General features: G+C 39.4%; 1 protein-coding gene across 4 annotated transcripts; it reads left to right on the forward strand.

Moving 5' to 3' along the window:
* The first annotated feature begins 144 nt into the window (after positions 1–144).
* Positions 145–16,283, forward strand: LOC126406602 (high affinity cationic amino acid transporter 1-like). 4 transcript variants are annotated; one of them, XM_050070985.1, is made up of 14 exons: positions 145–285; positions 3,905–3,939; positions 7,559–7,966; positions 8,046–8,204; positions 8,317–8,488; positions 8,593–8,726; positions 8,807–9,029; positions 10,001–10,140; positions 10,757–10,859; positions 11,462–11,667; positions 11,770–11,921; positions 13,019–13,127; positions 13,224–13,407; positions 14,005–16,281. In XM_050070985.1, exons 3-13 carry the CDS (start codon positions 7,597–7,599, stop codon positions 13,394–13,396), a joined length of 1,941 nt encoding a protein of 646 aa, XP_049926942.1. In that variant the 5' UTR covers positions 145–285; positions 3,905–3,939; positions 7,559–7,596; the 3' UTR covers positions 13,397–13,407; positions 14,005–16,281. The 4 variants fall into 4 exon arrangements, with proteins under 4 accessions (XP_049926942.1, XP_049926933.1, XP_049926960.1 ...); XM_050070976.1 differs by having other exon boundaries at positions 13,224–16,282; XM_050071003.1 differs by lacking the exon at positions 3,905–3,939 and having other exon boundaries at positions 147–285; positions 13,224–16,283.
* Positions 16,284–17,286: the final 1,003 nt, after the last annotated feature.

Here is a 17,286-nt window from a genome sequence, read left to right on the forward strand (position 1 = left end):
TGCCTCAAAGAGATCCAGCGGAGGAGCTGGAGGGGCATTTGCTTGTAAAGAGGGCCATCTGGTGGCTATAGGTGGAGCTTGTAGAAAAGGGCACAACCACAATCTGATTCTCGTTTAATAATCGGGTGGAGCCTCACAGCAGGGCGGACCTCTCACGGATAGTATAGTGGTTGGTTATACGCGTGTGTGAATGTGTGTTTGGATGTGTGTGTCCCCCCCTTACAAATCATCCGCCAGAGCAGGAAGAGGCAGCAGCTGTTAGTGATCGGCCTCTTCTTAAAGAAGGTAAGACCTCTGAAGTTGAATATGTTGACTTTTTCTTTGAAGTTAAAGTTGTTTGGGGCGTAGCAGCAGCGTGGTCGCTTCCCTGCTATGCTGCAGAGGCACACAAGGAAGCAGTGCACATGGTCTGAGAGAGAGGAGGAAGGGACCGTCGGCTGATGCAATATAACCTGAGGGCATCCGAGAGAAGCTACTGTACTTTTCTCGACATACCAACAGACTTTAAAGTAGCCGAGTGCGACACAAAAACTTTCACTAAGGATACACAGAATATAAAAGTGAATCGGAAGTAGTTTTGCGTGTGTGTGTGCAGTTTGAAAAAAACTGAGCTGTGAGCGTGGGGAGAAACATTGCCTTTTATAGCGAGTGTCATTCCCACCAGGGGTGTGGGTGTACTCACATGAACCCACTCTGCAAATGAATTCGATTTCTTGCACATTTTTCATCCGTGTCATTAAGTTTTTTGTGTTTTTGCTTGGCTTCATGACATTTGAAACTAAGACAAAGTGATAAAAATGTGAATGTGTGCAGAAAAGGACGATTTGGATTAAACATACATGTATGATGTGCACCCAAACATTTGTTTGTATGTGAAATACGTTTAGCATTAATCATGCAGAGGTAAAACCACATTAAATCAAAGGAACACCCAGAATCAGTTAATTAAAATCATGTTCTAAATGATCTGTTTAATAGAGTGGTCCTTATATGCAATAATATCAATGAAAAGTTGGTACATGGATCATTCAAGCTTATATGCCAACTTTTTTTCCACATGAATTTGATTCATCTTTACTTTAGATGTGATTGTTAAGGAATTCACATTTTTCTTAAGAGCAGTGTTGGTTGGGACATTTTTGTATCGACATCAAATAACCTTTCATTACCCATAGTCGATCAATAGTTTGATCCCTGAACAGATACAGGTGCCTCCTAACAATTTACCAAGTTTTTCCGAGCACAACCCAAACTTGAAAGGTACAGTTTTGTAAAATGTACAAGTAGTGCATTTTCCCAAAATTCTGCTTTTTGGGACGGTTGGGACACCTATGGGCTAAAAAACACCTTTGTTCATCAAAGAACATCTTTGATGTATAATGTCACTTGTTCACACATTTTTGAGAAAAAGAACACATTTGTAAAATGATTATAATTTCATAAGTTACTCGATATGGTATTTAGCTGCCTTCCAAGTCTTCATTTCAGTGGTACCTACAGTACCAGGTTGGTGTGGTTATTGTAGGCTATATGTCGCCTATAGGTTTTTGTAGGCTATCAAGTTTTTTTTTTGTTTTGTTTTTTTAAATGTCAACAACAACAACTTTAGAGTTCAGAAAACAGTTGAATAGTTGAACTCAGCACATTCAAAATATGCTTATGGTTGAAATGTAGGCCTATATGAAGTCCATGAAGTAAACATTCACGCAGTGACTTCACAGTGGGTCTTATTCAAATAGGAAAAGCCTTTGTCCTGTTTTTGTTTACGTTTTGTTAATTTGTAACAAGGTAGGAATATAAACAAATACTGTCCCAACTGTCGCAGGGAGAGCACACACTAACACTAGCACAGACTAATAGGTCAAAAAATCAGCTTTCCAATGATTGGTTTGTTTTTGTATTAAAGTGGAGGAATAGTCAGAAGGTCTCCACTTTGAGGTTGAAAGTGAAGATGATGAAGTGGCTTAGTTGCTTTCCAACTTGGCAAAAAGGCACTGCCCTAACTTAACCTCTGTCCCAACTGACCCCACTCTCCCGTATTTGTGTGTCCATATGTTCAAGTGTTATTGGTGGCTGTAATCCTTCCTTCTGTCCATACTGGCTAGGGAGAGATCCTTTTCAAATGTGAGTCCAATCTTAGTGACAGGAACAAAATCCACAGTCCTTGCTATTTTACAAAGCTAATTTGAGGCCTCAGAGATCTGAGTTAGTCAAATCAAATCATTCAAAGTTACTGTGTTTTCAGCACAGTATTCTGCCTCTGTGCTACTGTAGCTCAGCGAGAAAGAATGTCTATGGAAACAAAGGAAGAGAAATGTATTTAATAAAAAGACTGCAGAAATATCCTCTACAAAAACACAACCGCTTTTCTGTATTTCTTCCAACTGCTTTTATCTGGTCAGTACTTTTTAATGTTAATCCCATAAATCCCCTAAATACACAGTATTTGCTGAAACACACTAAGAAGCACTATTAAAGAGACAGTACCATAATTAAAGGCTGACCAGAATTAAACATTACACTAAACAAATCCTACATCATACACACGGCTGATATTTGAGTCTGATGGAATAAGAGTAGTTTTCAGGATCCAGCCTTTCCATCCATCAGTCCAAGAATGGAGCAACAGCTGATGTTTTATCTCTGCTGCACTACCCAACTTCTTGATTGGACTTCACTAAATTGACCAAAACAGACAAACAAAAACAAACAAATCATGTTTAAAGTGGAGTAAGGGCAACATATGGGACTAATACTGACAAAGTATGTAAAAACGTTCATGTATGTAAAGCCATAAGCAACTGCCATCCAGCCAAATAATAGGATTCGTTTTTTTTTTTTGTTTGATTGTTTTTTGGATTCGTTTTAATGCGGCGATATGGTGTCCTGTCATGGTTTTGGCTTTAAAATGAACTATTGGAATCTTCCAATATACTGTTAATATCAGTATGTCACCGGTATCGGCCTATATCAGCTTTAAAATGAACATTCTGCCAGCAAGCTTTTTCTTATTTGGCTCAATGAATGAATATTACATACATTGAAAAATGTTGTATTTCATGTCTCCATCTGTTGGTGAGTCATCATGATAAGAGTATGCATGCATAATATGATGTTAGTTCTACTACAGAATAGACTTGATGATTTCTAAAATTAGGTAGGGAAAAAAAAGTTGATATATTGATATTGGTATCAGATAGCTATTGGCAAAAAAACAAAAGAAATGTAACTATTAAATGCTTCTGACATGTTAGCCAGTTAGACATTAAAATGGCTTGAGAAATATGCAAACAAACTGAAACAAGCATTTGAGCATTTTAGCAGGGTGATCACCTGTCAAATAAATGTCAATTTATCAGTTGTTGTTTGGTTTTATGTTTAGGATCAATATTACAAACGGAGTGCCAGCCAGCGGTGAGACGCTTACCTCAGACTGAGGACTGTTCCTGTAAATCAGGGACACCTTCAATATTAATGTGTGTGAGAAGACAAAAGCAGTCACACATGTTTTGTGGATGAAAGTTATTGTGTAGATGCTGTATATGGTGTCAATATGACGTTTATGATTTTTCCATAAAGTACAAACTCAAGGAAGACACAGAATGTAAACACAATCAGTGAGAGGCCTGCAAGGTCATGTCAGCTGAGCTCTAACAGGTGGACCGTTTTTGACGCTGCACCTGACGCCAAACGAGGGTGTCAACGTCTCAGTCTACATCATGGATGATACTATTATTGGATGTACTGGGTGTGTGTTTGTTGTACATTCAGACATTAACCACTAAGAAATTTAGATCTTCAGGCTTCACTGATTATTTATCTGCCTGCGTCATGAAAGAGATACTTAAAGTTTTAAGTGTTTGGAGGTCATTGGTTTAAAAACATTTCTGTTTTCTTTCACAAGGTCAAGAAACAAGACCCAGGCTTCAGCACGTGAAGGTATGAACACATCAGCAAACCTCAGAATATAGTAAAAATGGCTGTTCCTCTGTCAGTGGTTGGCTGTTGTTGTCGCGTTGTCCTTCGTAGCTTTAATATTACAAGGTCAGTGTTGCCCGAGAGATGTCACCAACGCCTAAATCCCTGGAAGGGAGAGTTTGTTTGGCTTGTGTAAGCTGTCTGTTTTATGATCGCCCTCACATGGCACTTTGTTTTCTCCATCCCCAGTTACACCACAGGGGCAGGTGGGCTTTTTGTAGTGCTGCTAAATACTCTTCACGTGCCAAGAGGGAGCTGGGGGGTCTCTGAATTGGTTCTCTGCTGTTGTCATGTTTTTAAATTAATGCAGGGGAAATTATAATTAAAGACAGTCAGCAGTGTTTCTTCAACTTATGTTAGGAACATGCCAAGTTGCATACTCAAATGCTCAGATAATGTGTATTCCCTGATACACATGGTCCTGCAGGTGTCCGTCACACAGATTTACAGGTCTAAGATCAGTGCCTCATTAAGTGCAAATTAGTATTTTATGGATGTAATGTTATCTTAAACATTAATTTACAGGAAGAGTATCAATGGAAATTTATTTTTATAGGACTATGTCTAAAATACCATTACCAGGTCTCTGCCAGACCCAACATGTGACTTTGCTTGTGATTTGAGGTTTACTAAATTAAGATTGGACCTCCATAGTATACACGGGTTAAGCTGGATGTGTTATTGTGACTCTGCCGCCCTCCCCATGCATATTAACAATGTCACAGCTAACATAAAAGACATTTGAAGGAGCTGCAGTATTTTACCTAAGGCTAAATAGTGAAGTGCATGTGACTGACTGCTATTCCAAATTCACCCACATGCCCCCTGTGCGTCACCAGCAGGTGTTGAGTTTGATGATTGGCTGAGAAGAGGGCAGGGTTCTATCCTGCCGACATGCCCACCCTCCTTTTTTAGCTCAGCAACAGCATGTCACATCTTGTGCACGCTACTGTATACCTCTACTCTGAGTTCTCAATCACTGGCTGTTCTCACCCCTTTGGTCCGTGCTGCAATGTAACAAATGTTCTCGCGTGCGCAACATGTAAGGACATATTTTTTTCAGGTCCCACCTCTGTTCACATTTTTATCAATGTGAAAAGTACACATTTGTTTACAGATTTTCCTTTGGGTTTCCTTTCTAGTTTCAGCTTTGTGTACTATCACCAGGGTTGTCTTGGCCTCTGCATGTTGGCCTGATCAAATTTAGCCCAATGAAATAATGGCTTCAACTGTCATTGTAACCTACACAGACAACACAAAGCTTTTCAGCTTTTGTTTCAGTAAGTCCTTGAATCTTGTCTCCTTTTGGAGGAATGTTCCAGACACACCCTAATTTCCTGATATGTAGTGGAAATATCCCTCTGCAACTCTGCATGTTAACAGATCATGGAATTGATTTCGTCTTATTTGATTGTAATTCCAAATTTAAAACCACTACCCTTAGTCTTGATAAAGCATTTATTTGATGTAAAATGATTGTATTTATGCTGTAAGAAGGTTAAAGAGTACAGTGCAAGTCGTATTTGTTTTGTATTTATGACTTTAGTATAATGAGTAAAGCTTGCCAGAGTCAGTCCGTCCTGCACAGGGGGAATATGGCTGTCGTCACAGCTGCTCTGAGCGTCTTGAGGCCATGTGATGTGTCACTGTTCTATTTGTGAGCAGGCCACCTGAATGGTTTGTACACTAAGAGGCATCTCTGTCACGTGTCACACTAGGGCTTGTCAGCGCCTCTCTGAGCTCTACTCATCCTCAGCTGAATGTGAATGAGTCGACAGTCATCTACACTCTGGAGAACGTGGTTGAGTGGATTCATAAACTGAAAGAAGAGTAACTGTGTAGCTCAGTGAGGACAAAAGATATTTTGTTTTGCATTGTGAAAGTGAGTACCAGTTTGCATTGTTGGTCAGGTCTATATCTGTCTCTGCCGAGTTGGAAGAGGCTTTGAAATTAGATCTTGGATTGTCAGGATATTGCCCTGCACAGTGTTTACAACATATCACAATGTAATTGTTCTGCAGATGATGCCGTTATGGAATGTCTAGTGCACCAGGTTGTTGGGTAACATTATGGTTTAGTTATTTTTTCCTGTTTTGTCATTAGGTAACCAACAATAAGATGTAAAATGTGTCCATTACTGCTGAGTTTGCAATGCTGATTTTGAATTATTTCACATCACAGTATGTAAAGAAGATACTGTTCATGTTCTGTGAGAAAAAAATCAGCAACTATTTAATAGCTTAAGAAAGTTCTTCCATATTGGGAATGAGCTGTCACAGCTGCTTGCACTCCAACCTGGGACGATATATGTTTTTAACAGATAATAGTAATTGAAAAAGAGAACAGAGTATCTTTTGGAAGTAGTAATATCTCTGTAGCTTGTGCAGTTCTATAAACATAAGAGGTGGCCAGATAGTTTGTAGTATGATCCACACATTGATGGATCAAACATTTCATGTACAATGTAGAGGCTTTGTTGGACTTATTCACACTAAATGCAGATGCATTAAAATTAAATGTAAGTATGCAAAGATGAATCAGTATGAAGGACAACGAAATGAGGGCAGGCAGCACTTTGGATCTGCAGATTTAAATGCACTGCATATATTTAGTAGATTGACAGTTTATTCGACTATACCATTGTGCAAATGTAAAGCTTGTATTACTCATATTGTATTCTAGTCAATGCTAATAATATGTTGTATTCTATTAATATGTACCGTACTAACAATTCACATACACCTAGCCTTACTCATCCATGCAGTTTTCCAATTAGCTTTTCTCTCAGTGCAAATGTTACTCTGGAAGTGTCTGCAACTTGTTTGTGCACCATGTCGATTAGAATATATCTGCGTTTTTATGGAAATAACAAGGCACAAAAAATTATGGCATCATTTTCACTGCTTACAGACCAGTGGCTCCATACTTACAGTCATTTTTTCTCCTGAGGTGAATGTGTTGTATTCCTACCAACATGTTTTATGTGGTACATTTGCATGCTCTCGTCACACTTAAGAAAACTGCCAGTGGTATGAAGAACTCAGAGTCACCTGAATGTCTAAAACAGTTTCCTGTGTGTCCCACTGAAGGGTTTTTTAGACAGGTTGCTATGAAATCTGTGACTTGTTGATTAAATCAAGACTTTATGTCACTAATATAAATGAAGTGAGTAAAGTTTTAAGTTTGTCTATTACATTGGGTTAATGTTCATCATGATGCAAAATATTGTAATAGTAGTAGTGGTAATGTTTTCATGTTTTGTCTTTTGGCACCACACAAATCCTCACAGCAGTATCCTCCATCACTGAAATCAAATGCAGATTGAGCAAGGTAATTTGGAGTGTCTTCACTCTAAATGCCAGTGGTTAAAAAAGAACACAACAAAATGTCACCACTTAGTTTATTGGTTTTAAGCTCTTATCTTTAAAAACATCAACTCAAAGTTAGAAGCCCAAGGAACAAACAGCTACTTGATCTGGTACTGGAGCAGCACCATATTTTTTTGTTTGTTTTTTTCATTGTCTGGTAAAATGCATAGTCATCTCAAAGCTCTGTTATTCCTATCTTGTTTTATCAACAGGTAAATTATCTTCTGTAGAGCTTTTGGTGCCAGCCAGGATGATTCTGGCAACATTAAAAGGCATTGGGAAGCAGCTTCTGCGGGTGAAGGTTGTGGACTGTAGCACAGAGGACTCCCGCTTGTCCCGATGCCTCAACACGTTTGACCTGGTGGCCCTGGGCGTCGGCAGTACGCTGGGTGCTGGAGTCTATGTGCTTGCTGGTGCTGTAGCCAGAGACAGCGCTGGACCTGCCATCGTCCTCTCCTTCCTTATTGCTGCTCTTGCCTCAGTCCTGGCTGGTTTGTGCTACGCTGAGTTTGGAGCCCGCGTCCCCAAAACTGGCTCGGCGTACCTCTATAGCTACGTGACAGTTGGAGAACTGTGGGCCTTTATCACAGGCTGGAACCTCATCCTCTCTTATGTCATTGGTAAGACACTTTCAGTAAGAAGAAAAAGCGTTGACTGCTTGATATTGTTGGGTTAACATGAATACTTTCGTCCACACAGGAACTTCAAGTGTGGCCAGAGCATGGAGCGCAACCTTTGATGAGCTGATTGGAAAGCACATTGAGATATTCTGCAGACAGTACATGACCATGAATGCCCCGGGCATCCTGGCAGAGTATCCAGACATATTTGCTGTCTTCATCATACTCACCCTGACAGGTGAGGAGAAGATTGGATACATCTCTCTCTCTCTCTTATGTTTGATCTCATTTTTCTTTTTGACATCACAGGCTTTCATATTTCACATTTTCTGTTTTTTAACTACTTGCAGGGCTGCTTGCATTTGGAGTGAAGGAGTCAGCCTTGGTAAATAAAGTGTTCACCTGTATCAATGTACTGGTGCTGCTGTTTATGATCATCTCCGGCTTGGTCAAAGGAAGCCTAAAAAACTGGAACTTGAACCCTGAAGAAATCCTCAATGGCACCAACAACTCCAGCCTCAAGTGGGTGAAATGAAGAGCTTATTCCCAAAACGTATAATGTGCCTAATGAGAAGCTTTTGTGTTGTGTCTCAGATAAGCAAATATTGTCCTCCCTCTATTTCCAGTATGTCTGAGTCCTTACCATCAAAAGAAAGTCTCGGTGAAGGCGGCTTCATGCCTTTTGGCATAACTGGAGTCCTCTCTGGTGCCGCCACCTGTTTTTATGCCTTCGTAGGGTTTGACTGCATTGCCACAACAGGTGAGAGGAAATACATTAAATTGATAAGCAACTCACATGACCCTGATCCTCTTACACCTCCAGTTTTGTTTCCTCCCCAGGAGAAGAAGTTAAGAATCCTCAGAGGGCCATTCCCATCGGGATCGTGGCCTCACTCCTCATTTGTTTTGTGGCATACTTCGGTGTGTCTGCAGCTCTCACTATGATGATGCCTTACTACATGTTGGACAAGAACAGCCCTCTACCAGTGGCCTTTAAGTATGTGGGCTGGGAGGGAGCCACTTATGCAGTGGCCATTGGCTCTTTATGTGCCCTGTCGACCAGGTAAGAGGCTTTCCTGCTGCCTCTCAGCATGAGAAATCGTAGAGGACTTGTAGATGTTTGCATGCTTTTTCAGAAATGAATAATTCATGTCTGAATGTAGAATTGTATTATATTCTCTTTGTTTAATTCAGTACTTCAGGTGAAGCAGTTGTAGTATTGACATCACACTTATTTGCCAGATGAAAGATTCTGGAGCGAGTTTTGTGATTGCTTCTTCAAAGAAGGTTGTTTTAAACATGTGCATGACTGATGTTACTTAACTTACTTAAAGGTGCCCTGTGGAGTTTTCATATAAAACAAACAAAGTTTCTGTTTACATTCAGTGTTAGTCGTTGAAACGTATCCTTGAGGCCTAACAAAAGTGTTTAATACATTTTCTTCTTTAAGCAAAGCTGATTCCTCTTGGCAGCTTTTTAACCTGCATTATTGAAATTCATGTTAGAATGCTTGCAGTCATTGGTTAATGCATTGCTGCTGTTCTTGGTGTGTAATCTCTACCTGTAGACCCAAGGAATGTCAGGAACCAATGGCAGGAATACAAATTGCATTGACAAGTGCTCAAAAACTCCACAGCGTATATTTAATTCAGCTTCACATACTTTTTGGGTCTAATAGAATCACGTATTGTGGATTTTTTTTGTGTGTGTTGTGCATATATTGTTTCATGGTGTATTAATAAACAGAGAATAATTAGGTGATCGTAAACAGCCAAAGCTAATTTGCAGTGCCCGTCCTTAGATGGTCTTTTGGCCATGTGTACACCCCTGTCCAATTTTTATGTACTTTTGGTCAGGGGCTGTTTTCATGGGATGTGGCCCTTTAGTTCCAGTTATGGGAAATCTTAATGCTACAGCAAACACTATTGAAGTGAGCAGTGTGCTTCCACCATTGTGGCAACAGTCCCCTGTTGTATTTTCTAACTGTGTGCATTCACTTGCACGGCATGCTTTTTTCTCTCTCTCCCGTACTAGCTTACTAGGCTCCATGTTCCCAATGCCCAGAGTGATCTGGGCCATGGCAGAAGACGGCCTGCTCTTCAAAAGTTTGGCCAAAATCAGCCCACGAACAAAAACCCCTCTAATAGCTACAGTAACATCAGGTGTTGTGGCAGGTGAGGTCATGATCTAAACCTACTAACTTGTTGGGGTTCCTATCACCCTATAACCCTACAAGACACTCTTGGCACACATTGCCTCAACACAAGCTCTCGACCAAAACCAAGATGGGCATACAGCAGAAATGTAGTCCTGTAAATGTCAATGCAACACCCTGCTTTGTTTATAAGGAGACTGCAGTTGAGGCCTTGTGTAAAACCAGAGTTCTTCAACATTTCAAGTTAAAACTCTTTGCCTCCTCCTTCTTCCTTCATCCTTGGCTTAGTCTCCTTGGCTCCATGTTTCCACTCCCACGCATTATCTTTTCTATGGCCCGCGATGGTCTGCTCTTCTCGTTTCTGGCACGTGTCAGCGAGAGGAAGACGCCCATCATCTCCACCTTGGTGGCAGGGCTTATGTCTGGTAGGTAACTAAGATGAGGTCAAAGGCACAGTGCCCTCTTGGGGAAGGAGGATGGTGGTAAAATCACATGATAAAGTAAACAGAGCTGAGAAGTTTGAATATTTGTATGAATTATCTAAAAACAAGAAATTTGTATTATATTGTGGTGGAAGTGTGGGGGAAGCCTGTCATCGTGCTGATGTTGTGTGATTTCTCCTTTGTGTCCTGCAGCGGTGATGGCTTTCCTGTTTGATTTGAAAGACCTGGTTGACCTCATGTCCATTGGCACTTTGCTGGCCTACACGCTGGTGGCTGCCTGTGTGCTGGTCCTCAGGTAGTCCCTCAACTCTCAGTTTACATATCCAGTTTAAAGTTGACAGGACACCAGAGGATTTCCAGGCTGAATAAGACCATATTTGTACATCCTCTCACTGGGAAGGGAATCCCCAGTCAGGGGCTAATGGGTTCAGTCAGTCCAGATGTGTGGGCAGTTTTAAGACGCTCACAGTTTTAGTTTCCATTAGATACTAGATGTTGACTCATCCAAGCTGCCTCATGATATCAAACATGCAGTCATTAAACACAGGTTTGTGAAGTCTTTTAGGATGAGAATAGCCACTGAGAGTTTATCAAACTTTTAAAGAGAGATAATAATTTGGAAACTCCAACCTTACAAAAAACTACTGACCTCCAGCCTTGCTAAAACATGCAAGTGAAGGTGTAGGTATTTCATGTATTTAATGCATGTTGTAATGAAGTTAATAATCATCCCATCATTTATAGCATATTCACTGGAGAGAAACATCTTGTCATAATGAATGTGAATGTGCAGCATGTTTTTACTTGTTTGGGATTTTAAAAATCTTCTGGTGTGCAGTTTTGTGAGTCCTGCAGTTACTAAGTCTGATTTTGACCCTCTTTTTTTGCCGTCTGAAGGTACCAGCCTGAACAGCCCAGTTTGGCCTATGAGATGGCCAACACTCAGGATGAACCTGAACTGGCTGAGACTGATAACGAAGGGAACATTGACATACTACCACAACCAGAGGATCGCTGCACCATCAAGAATCTACTGTTCCCTGCAAATACAGTACCGTCCCCTCTGTCCGGGTTTGCTGTCAACATTTGCACCAGTGTAATTGGTGAGACACGTACAAGGCCCTCAGAAAACTGGATGAAAATGCCTTAATAATTCTACTGTTTCAGCACATCACCTGATCGCCTCTCTTGGTTACTTCCTCCAGGTGTTTTGGTGTGTGTCTTCAGTGTTGTGGCTGTTCAAGGAGGGCTGTCAGCATGGTCAGTGCCTGTCCTCTGTGTTATCATGGTGGTCTGTCTGATTATCACCTTCATTGTGGGGAGACAGCCACAAAGCAAGGCCAAGCTTGCCTTCAAGGTAGAGTGTGTTCTTTCACCAAAGAGTTTTCTCACACTATTTCATCGTCACACGTGCAAGATGACATTGTCAGAATGTGATAAGCATGATGTGTAAATTACTCTGCAAATCTCAAGAAACCTGTCTGTACACTTGAAGGTTCATAAAAAGCCCCTTAAAAGCAAGCACTTTCATTGTAGTGTCAGTGCTTTGCTGAACAGAGCAAACATCAACAAGCAAACAATGACGGGGGAGGATTTGCTTTTCAGACTTTACCGTTTGTTGCTCCTAACCTGCTGAACGACTACATATCTATTAGCCCAACAAATACAAGTTGTGTGTACTCAACATTTTTGCTGTCTATTTGCAAAGTGCACCATGAGTTTTCATATTGATTACAATCTGTTCATTTCAGTTTATTATTAAAGAGACCTGAGGCTTCCCTGGATTTAAATGACAGCATAGTGAACATTTCATCACTTTTATATCATTGTATGGTAATGCAGTCAGACTCCTTACAACTACACTAAAACATTGCAATGCTGTAATGGAGCCTAATGGCTACCTGGAAGATATTAAATAACTTTAGGTTTATGGTGGGCTTTTGAAATTGGTTTGGCCGAAATATAAAGTTGTTCATTCTTTAGCTTCTTTTGGGGAGAAACCCTCTAAGGACAGTTTTTAAGAGCAAATACAGAATATTATACTTGGGATATAGTCAAAGTATGTAGATGAATGCTTCTTTTACATTATGCTGAAAAGTGTTAAGCAGACTAATGGGTTAAAACATGTGAAACCACTGGCAATGTCATTTAAGGCCAATATTCATTAGAATTATGTGCATCATGAAAGCAACTTTTTTTTATCTTTGACTGCACTGACAGAAAATATGTTGCTGTTGGAAGAGAAAACAGAGTTTGTTATTTCTGTTTGCTTCCTTGGGAAAGTAGTCTCAGACTCAGAAACAGGCCTTTTTGAAGTCTTAGTCAATAATTCCTGTTAAATTAATTACCCTGCCACATTACACAGTTAGCCATTACTCACAAGGTCTATGTCATCCATTACTATATGATTTGAATGTATCTTTAAGGTGTTAAATACACACTCTCTCCTCACAGGTTCCCCTGCTGCCCGTAGTCCCAGTCATTAGTATGTTCATCAATGTCTATCTGATGATGCAGCTCGACAGAGGAACCTGGATGCGCTTTGCCATTTGGATGGTTATAGGTACTTTGGATTTTTGACCAACAATGTCAGATATTATCTCTGCTGTACTTGTCTTTTCAAAAGGAATGAATGTTTTTGTCCACACTGTTTCTACAGGTTTCTTTATCTACTTTGGTTATGGAATTCGCAACAGTTCAGAGGCAGAGTTGAGCAGGTCCGATACCTACACACCAGCCTGCACAATAAACGGAGAGCCCATGGTCCCAGAGAAGGAAGCCTTCCTACACAACACACAAAATGCCAATGGAGACGACGACGAAGATTCCTGAGGAAGCAGGAGGTTCAGTAGTACACTCTAGCTCTGTTCCGTTAAACTCTCTGAAATAGTTGCAGCTATCTAGGAGATTTATTTATGCACCCTACCAACGAGCGTTGAGTTGTTTTCTTATTCCGCCCAGAATTTTTAATGAAAGTAAAAAGGTAAATTAGATGTAAGGCCACGTAATAACATTTAAAAAAGTTGAGTCTCCATACATTTTAAAAAAATGTTATTTTTTGTATGTTTTGCACTCTGATATGACACATTTCCCTGAACACGACTAATTCTGTGGAACTAAAGGCAAAGCACAAAGTAGTTTTAACAAAAGGCATCTGTTGTACATATATTAACTGTTAAACTGTATTTTGGTTCCTTAGTCCACAGAATGATCAGGATTATAAGCCCCATTCTTTTTTTCTGTAATTACTTATTTGAAGTTATTTTTTAGGAGTTGAGCATTTATTACTGCTCTTCTAGATTGAAATTGTTCATGATTGCAGGAAAGACATTAAGAATTACAAAAGCGTTTTGGTAAAAATGAATAAGGATCATCTCTTATTCTTTTTTTAAGGTAAATTTGCATGCTTTTAACAGTTTTTTTTTTTTTTTTTTTTTTAGATATTTTTTGGGGCTTTTTAGCCTTTAATGTATAGGACAGACAAGCGTGAAGGGGGAAGAGAGAGAGGGAGTGACATGCAGCAAAGGGCCACAGGCTGGAGTTGAACCCGGGCTGCTGCGGCAGCAGCCTTGTACATGGGGCGCCTGCTCTGCCACTAAGCCACCAGCGCCCCAATTTCCTGAGAAATGTTTGTCATTCGTCTTGCTGCGTTAGGAGGCACAGTGCTGGCTACTGTGTCCAAGTCCCATGGGAGCTTATTTTAAAAATCCACATCCCTTTATGTTACACCTAAATTAACTGCATTAATTAAGAATCAGCAAATATTTCTTCTCAAACTCAACTGAGAATTCCACTGTATCTTCAGTGCGTTTTTGTTGTGTTTGTATGTTTACCTTAAAGGTACAACTTTGTATGTTTTGCTCCTGAGAAAATGTGCTGTGTAGAAAGCACAACTCTGTACCTGTGCTTTAAATTAACAGTATAACTCAGAATAATATGGTACAGTACGTTGTCATCAGTATATATCATTGTGAAAGTGTTTGTCACCCAGCTGATAGATGGTTTCCTCATGGCAAACAGAGATCAAATACACAGGTGTTGTCTCCATCAGGGAACTTTGTGTTTTTAACTAGCCAAAGGAAAAAAGCTGCTAATGTGAAGTGAATTATCAAATACTTCAGAAATATTTTAAGTGCCTACTTCCCAAATGAATGTTTCACCTTTGGAGGCATGATATTGCTTCATCGCCAGCTAGAATTGTGAAATATATATGTTGTCTGTATATAATGTACACTTTGGATTTTGAAAAGCGCACATTTATAATATATAAGAGAAATTTCACCTTTAGTGGACCATTTTCACTTGTTAGTTAACATACATCTGAACGGGATGATGTACAATCAGTTGGTGATATTAAACACCTGCTGTTTCCATAGTGATACAACTCATTTTTGTTTGACTCGCCAAAAGCCAAATATCATACTGTATATTTAGAAACTTACTGCACTGACAGTAACAATGTACCTCAAGCAGTAATGTATCTAAAAGTGCCTCTGCCAGTCAGACAGTATTTAACAATTATGGAAAAGAAAGCTGATTGTGATTCCCCAGACAGCTAAAGTCTGAACGCAACGTGTGTTAACTAAAGACTGAAAATGCAACAAGGTGAACAATGTTTTTACAAAGTCCCTTTTTTAATTGAACACTAAGATGAAATGTTATCTCTCTTTTTGCTATTTAAGTTCCATTAAGAGAAAGGAGTGTAACTTGAAGCCAAATTCCGTTTAATTCAGTTGGACAAAACAATGTTGCAATTTATTGACAGAGTTGCTGTAGCTTTGTAAATAGACACAGTGTATGCAACTTTGTTGCATTTTAAGATATCAAAGCAGCATTGTCAATGAGGTTGTGCTGCAGAAAGTTACTGTTTCCCATCCATAACTAGCCTTTATTTAAACTGGTAGAAGTTTGAATCAGAGGGCCATTATCACATATGCATTTTGATTACATTACCTGCATCATTACCTGTTTTTCCAACATTTGTTGTCTGTTTTTGGTTTAAGTGGTTTTGTAAATACAGTTTTGATTGTGCCTAAAGTTACTGCCCATATTACAACTTTCACTTGTTTGTCATATGACCACACTGCTTTAATCTATCCAATCTTTTGTTGCAAACGTTGTGTAAAGTAAATGACTGATACAAACTGTGCAGTAAATAACTATAGTCAGGATTCATTCATGAGGCAAATTCAATGGGTTGAATGTAACACATTAAGCCCTAGTTTCACTGACAGATTTCTTTTGTTACAGATGTTGTAGTTACATTAAATCTTATATGAGGCTTCATCTAGAGTTACATTTTTGTTAGTGACACATCTGTTTTATGTAAACATGTGCATGCTGCACTATTTCAAAACCTAATGAAGCTTGAAAAAAGATCTAGATTTTATTGTAGTAATGCTAAGTTATAAATGTGTTTACAGTGTATCAGAGTGGTGAAGGTCAGCTACTCAGCATGTGATGTCTTGATATCGGTTGTGGTTTGTGTAGTTACTGCTGTAAATAAATGATGCCAAAAGTTAATGCCACAAACTTTGTCTTTAATTTTTGGGAGGAAAAAAAGATAAAGACAAAAAAAGAGGTGCACACATCCCACCAACATGTTATATTCATGGTTTGATTGATGTAGTTTATGTTTTATGGCCATTTTCCTGTTGTTTTTTTTGTTTGAAGTCCTCAAGTATGTTCAGATTTTTTAAAATTAATTGATAATGACTATATCATTTGGATTAAATAAAAAGCAAGATGATTAGGTACTCTGTATTTTCTGAATCAACAAATAATAATAATTACAGCTGCAAGCAGTGATGAACCAGCCTTCATACCTTCATTCATGTCAGGGGTCCTGGCAGGACACCGGCTGACACGGCTTTTCATTTCTGTGAAAGGAAGACACAGCATGCACGAGTGAGATGGTATATTGTTCATAGTGTGGTCATTAGAATGACCTATTTCACATCTGTGCCACTTCCTGTGTCCATGATGTGATGCTGGAGAAAACTAATTATATGTCATGTTGTACATCAATTGTAGACCCCACCTTGTAAAAGTCACGTAAATCGAAAGATAAGTGTCTGACAAGTCTTACTTCCTATTTCACGGCAAATAAAGTTGTCACCATGGCAACACCCTTCAATTTAAATTTACTATCTTCATAAGTAGGCACCATCAAGGTCTTGTGGCTATGCTGATTAAATTTGAGGAGGATCTGGTCACCTGTGTGGGAGGAGCATGTCAAAATATAAAACTTCATTTCCTGTTTGCAGTAGGTGGCACTATGACTCTAATGTCATTTTTGACACATAGATACCAGGAGGCAACGCTGTTTGACAAAAACTCAAAATTTTCATCAGAAAGTGTCATTAAGGTCTTGAGACCTTTTTCTGAGCCCATTTGAAGTGGATCTGGTCAACCTGCAAGGAGATGTAATTGAAGATATAAAACATGCAATTTCCTGTTGCCAATAGGTGGTGCTATAACTATGAGTAAATATTGGTATGTAGATGTGTTCAGGCCTCATTTATAGTCTATGATTCAGGGTGGGACTGTAATCAAACGTGAAGTTTGGGGCAGATTGGAGCGTGTATGCTGGAGTTACAAACCACTTTCTACTTTAAGATGGTCCAGACAAAATTTGAAGTCAATCGGATAAAAACTGTAGGAGTTCATAAAAATACGACCCTTGGAAATGGCCAAAAATGGTCCTAAATTGCACAGTAAAT

This window comes from Epinephelus moara, chromosome 2, assembly GCF_006386435.1.
Source record: "Epinephelus moara isolate mb chromosome 2, YSFRI_EMoa_1.0, whole genome shotgun sequence".
In the NCBI taxonomy this organism is placed as follows: Eukaryota; Metazoa; Chordata; class Actinopteri; order Perciformes; family Serranidae; genus Epinephelus; species Epinephelus moara.